Genomic DNA, 4,394 nt, shown 5'->3' with positions numbered 1-4,394 from the left:
GGTGGAGGAGGGGCTGGGGGCGCAGGGCAGGGGGATGACCCGGCGCTCGCAGATACCCCCCAGATAATTGCCCTGCAGAGGGTAGTAATGGAATCTGGGGCGCCAGCAATATCGCACCACCCGCACCAGCGCCTGTGCCGCCTGGTCGCGCACGAGCCCAAAACAGCCCCGCACCCGCCCAATTGTGCAGCCTCGTGCGGGGAGGGAGGGCGGGCGCGCGCATGGCTGCGAGGGTGGTCCCGAGCGCCCCACGCGCCGGCGCGCGCGGGGTGGACGCGCACCTCAGCTTCCGCCTCTTCCTCCTCCTCAAACAGAGCCGTCAAGGGCTCAGTGAAGTCGTCTGCATCGTCGCCGGCGTGCAGGCTGCGGACGCTGAGAGCGTCGCTGGCTTGCCGCAGCAGGCCGGGTGCGGGTGGGCCGGGCGCGGCGGGGCACGGGTCGCTGGGCAGGAGCGATGAGAGGTCCTCCTCAGGGGTCCCGTGGACAGCTGATTGAACGGAGTTCAGGGAGCTAGATGTGCTGTCGACGGTGTCCATATCATCTCGGTGGATGTACGGGGCAGGGGAGGGCTGCGAAGGAAACAACAGAGGCTTGGATCACGCCTGGGTGATGCCGATCGCGGAGGCGCTCTCAACAGTCCATGTGATATTTCCACCGTGAAGATATCACAGCACACCCCGCAGAGGGGCGCTCACCTGGGACGACCACTGGGCGCTTTTCACGGCCTGCTCCCGCCAGGGCAGCGAATCTGGCTCGCTCCACATGCTTGAGCTTCTCGACTGGTGGCCTGAGGGCGCCCCGGCCCCCGCCTGCCGGGCTTTGTGCCCCACGCCAGTCGAGGATATTTTGGCGAGCTGCTACTCTGCCTACCACAGCAAGCACACATGCAATTTCTCAAACAAACACCACAGGGTTGAGGGTGCTGAGCGATCGGAGGGCCCTCGGCTGTTGCGGAAGCTGGTGATAGCAGGCCTCTGGCCGCACCGTAGTGCACCCACGGCTTGCGCTGGTTAAGGGCGTGCGTAATACCAAAGTGTTTGCACTCGTGTTTTGATCCGCTCGAAGCAGCCCCCACCGGGCGGCGCTGGCCAAGCTCACATGCCTGGGGCAATCCCCATCGGCAGTGAGTTTGGCCTGGCCAATGGATGCAGAATTGCTGCAGCTCGGGCGGTCCAACCTCTCCACGTTCCCGATTATGACAGGCATATATTTTCCAGCTGTGAGTGCTGCCGCAGCGCTGCCCAGGTGGGCGCAAAGGGCGATGTATCAGAGTGCTGCTGTGGATGAGGCAGTTGGGCGTGCAGTTCGCACAGGCGTGGTGGCAAGAGCGACGCCACCCAGCCAGCCGCCGCGCCCCGACAAAGGCACGTACCCCCTGTTGCATGGCCAGATTACTTGCTCCTGCACACGCACTTGCGACCGCAGGGTGGAACAAATCTGCCTCTCTGTCGGCGTGACTGGTGACGGGCTTCCGCGTCAGATTACTCAGTGCGCCCGGGCATGGCTGCAAAGGGACGCACAGGGAACCTCTTGTGAAACAGTGTGTGTCAACCCTGGGGCCAGCCCGCGCCACCCAATTGCTTTGCAGGCAGTGGAAAAATGGGCGGGCGGTCACGGCTCGCGGCAGCAGAGCAGAGGCAGAACGCAGCGCCGCAGCGCATGCTCGTGCTACATGCGCGCTTATGGTAGAGATGGAGCGCGGCGTTCGCGACGCGGCTAGGGGCCCGCGTGGCGCCTGCGACGGCCGCCACCCCTGCCAGCCTCTTAGAAAGGCTTGGACGCTGCTGCGCCTGTCCTTGTGCCTCCTGCTGACGTGACATGCAGACGGCAGGGCCGACCCCCGAAAAAGGCGACATCCACACAGGCAGCACGGCCGGGGCGGGGCCCATGCGCTGTACGATTTGGGGCTTGTAAAGGCGCACAACAGGGATTCACAAAGGACTTTTGAAAGCTGGTCTGACACGCGTGGCCCCCGCTTTGGGGTGGGGGGTTGCGGCAGCGCCGCAGTCAGGCATATACATACATTGAGGGTTGCGCCGCTCCCGCGCGCACAGGCACGACCGGCGGAGGCGCGCACCCCAGAACCCACCAACGGCCGCCGCAACAACAACGCAGCCCAACAGCAGCGGCAGCGCAACGGGTTGCACCGAAGCGCACGCGTGCGCGCGCAAGGGGGACGCCTTCAGTGCGTCAGGGCGCCGCCTCGCGGGCGGCAGGTGCAAGCAGAGCGCGCCACACCGGTCCCGGTGGCCGCGCCTGGGACGGGACACGCCGGCTGTGACACGGCCCAAACAGCACGGCAACCAATCGAATTGCAAGGAGTCTGGTGTTTTTGATGGGTGACGGCGTCGGCGATTCGCTGCCGGGCCACCGCGGCGAGCCGCGCACCCCTGCCGCAAACGCACGGCCAGCAGCGGCAGAGTTACGCGCCAAGGCCTGAGTCAGGGGTCGCACGCGCGCGGCGCCGCCGGCAAGCGCCGGCTTCCAACTGACATGCCTGGCTCTGCTTGGCGCGGGGCCGCCGCGGCGCACGGCGCACGGCAGGCGGGCAGCCGCGCCGTCTGTTGAATTGCATGAGGACGAGCGAAGCGAGCAACCATTCATTCTCCATCACGCTGCCAGGCACACGTGGCAACGCCCGCAGCTGTTTGAGCTCAGGTTTCCAAGCGCGAAAAGGTGCGCATGGGCAGCAGCCGGCGTGGCGCTGGCAGCAGCTGAGCCGCGGCAGCAACGGCGGCGAGGGACAGCACAGCCAGCTGCAGCCTGTCGCGGCCGCCCGGCCGCGCTTTGCCCACGCCGTGCCGTTGGTCATGGGCTCGAGCCGTCCGCAACAGTCCTGCGGCGGCGTGACTCGACGAGCGCAAAACGTTCCGCGCCTGCTGCTGAGGCGAGCGGCCGCTGCCGGCTGCTGTGTCTGCTGCTGGTGATGTGCATGACGGGTCAGCCCATGCAGGGCCCAGGGCGCCGACCTCACCAGCCTCAAGCGTCTACTGCTGCCGGCTGCCCTTGGGCACCCACGTCGTCCGCGCGCGCCAGACCTCCGAACCGCTGCCGCCGTCCGAGTGCTTGCGCAGCAGGTGCAGGAACTGCTGGGCGCAGCCGTTGCCGTTTGAAACGTCTGTCAGCGGGTGCCCCAGCACCTCCACCAGATCGCCCTCGTGGCACTCCGCCTTGAAGTCCATCTCCACCTGTCACGGGGCCCGTTTGAATCGGCCGAGAGAGCAGGACAGGGTCAGGGCCGCGCTCTGCGGCTGCCTGGCAGCAAACAGGGTTCCTGACAATTCCGCCCATCGCCACCCTCGGTGCACTGTGTGCTCACACGCTTGACTAGCTTCAGGGTGTCAACACAGGCACATCCGCAATGCAACGTGTGCACAATCACGCTTGCGCGTCGTACGCACACACACACACCCACACACACACACACACATACACACACACACACACTCTCTCTCTCTCTCACAAACACACACTCTCTCTCAATCTCTCTCTTGCGCTCGCCCGTGCGCTCGCAACCCATCTCACTCGCCATCCCCCCTCACAGGCCGCATCCCCTCTGGCTGCATCCCAACAGCTACACCTACGCCCCCGCCCCCGCCGCCGCACCTCCAAAAGGTCGTAGCCCGCATACACCTGCGGCGGCACGGCCTCCAGCGCCCACGACAGGTAGCACACGTTGTTGATGTGCCCGTTGGGGTCCATGTCGCTGCGGCGCGCCGACACCAGCGGCCCGCTCAGCGCCGGCTGCTCGGGGAAGTCCTGCAGCTTGCGCTTGGTGACGCCGGCCGGCAGCGCGGAGCGGGGCGGCGAGGGCGCGAGGGTCAGCCAGCGGGTGCGGACGTCCTCTGGGAGCTTCGCCAGCTTGCGGGTCTCGCTGTTGATGGTGACCCACGTGCTGCGGGGGTGGCGGCGGCCGCGAGGTGGCGGGGTGAGATAAGGGGGGGGGTGTTGTGTGTTCAGTCTTGCTGCTGACCGCTACCGGCGTACCGGAGCGCGGGGCGGGCAAGGTGGCAGGCTGGGACGTGGGGTGGGGCTAGAAAAGGGGCTTTCAAGCGGGGCTTGTCCGATTGGCGTGGTGTTTTCTCTGCGTGTTTGCCAGGGGGACAAACGGCGTGCCATTGGCCAGCCTTGGGCTCCACTAACTGCAAGTGCAGCACGTACGCCATTGTACGCACCAGGCCCACATACCGCCTCCTCCTGCGGACCCTCACCCACAGACCCCCACATCCGAGGCACACAGGCTTGCAACATGCCCAAATTGTAATGAACGACACCGCCCACTCGCTTGAAGACACGGAACCTCGCCAGCTCAGACCTTGTCGCGCCCCCACACGTTGCACGTTTCCACTGCACACCCATCAGAAAAACGCCCATCAACACATGCACCCGCCCCC

The 4,394-nt window shown here is 66.1% G+C and overlaps 2 protein-coding genes across 2 annotated transcripts in view; both read right to left on the bottom strand.

Annotated features, from left to right (window-relative positions):
* Positions 1-281: 281 nt before the first annotated feature.
* On the bottom strand, positions 282-536 carry MNEG_9608 (hypothetical protein; the record flags this gene model as incomplete). The annotated part of the gene is made up of 1 exon (XM_014041922.1): positions 282-536. A coding segment is annotated over one exon (255 nt), but the record flags the coding sequence as incomplete, so codon positions are not given.
* A 2,451-nt stretch (positions 537-2,987) lies between these two features.
* Positions 2,988-4,394, bottom strand: part of MNEG_9607 (hypothetical protein) — a gene marked incomplete at both ends in the record, with an annotated part of 2,687 nt that continues 1,280 nt past the window's right edge. The window contains 2 exons of the mRNA XM_014041921.1: positions 2,988-3,188; positions 3,607-3,895. Coding sequence (XP_013897375.1) covers positions 2,988-3,188; positions 3,607-3,895 — 490 coding nt within the window. The remainder of the gene's footprint in view (positions 3,189-3,606; positions 3,896-4,394) is intronic.

The sequence above is a fragment of the Monoraphidium neglectum genome (genome assembly GCF_000611645.1).
Source record: "Monoraphidium neglectum strain SAG 48.87 unplaced genomic scaffold scaffold01995, whole genome shotgun sequence".
NCBI classification, from domain to species: Eukaryota; Viridiplantae; Chlorophyta; class Chlorophyceae; order Sphaeropleales; family Selenastraceae; genus Monoraphidium; species Monoraphidium neglectum.
The sequence above is the reverse complement of the archived record's forward strand: the minus strand, read 5'-3'. Positions and strand labels throughout refer to the sequence as shown.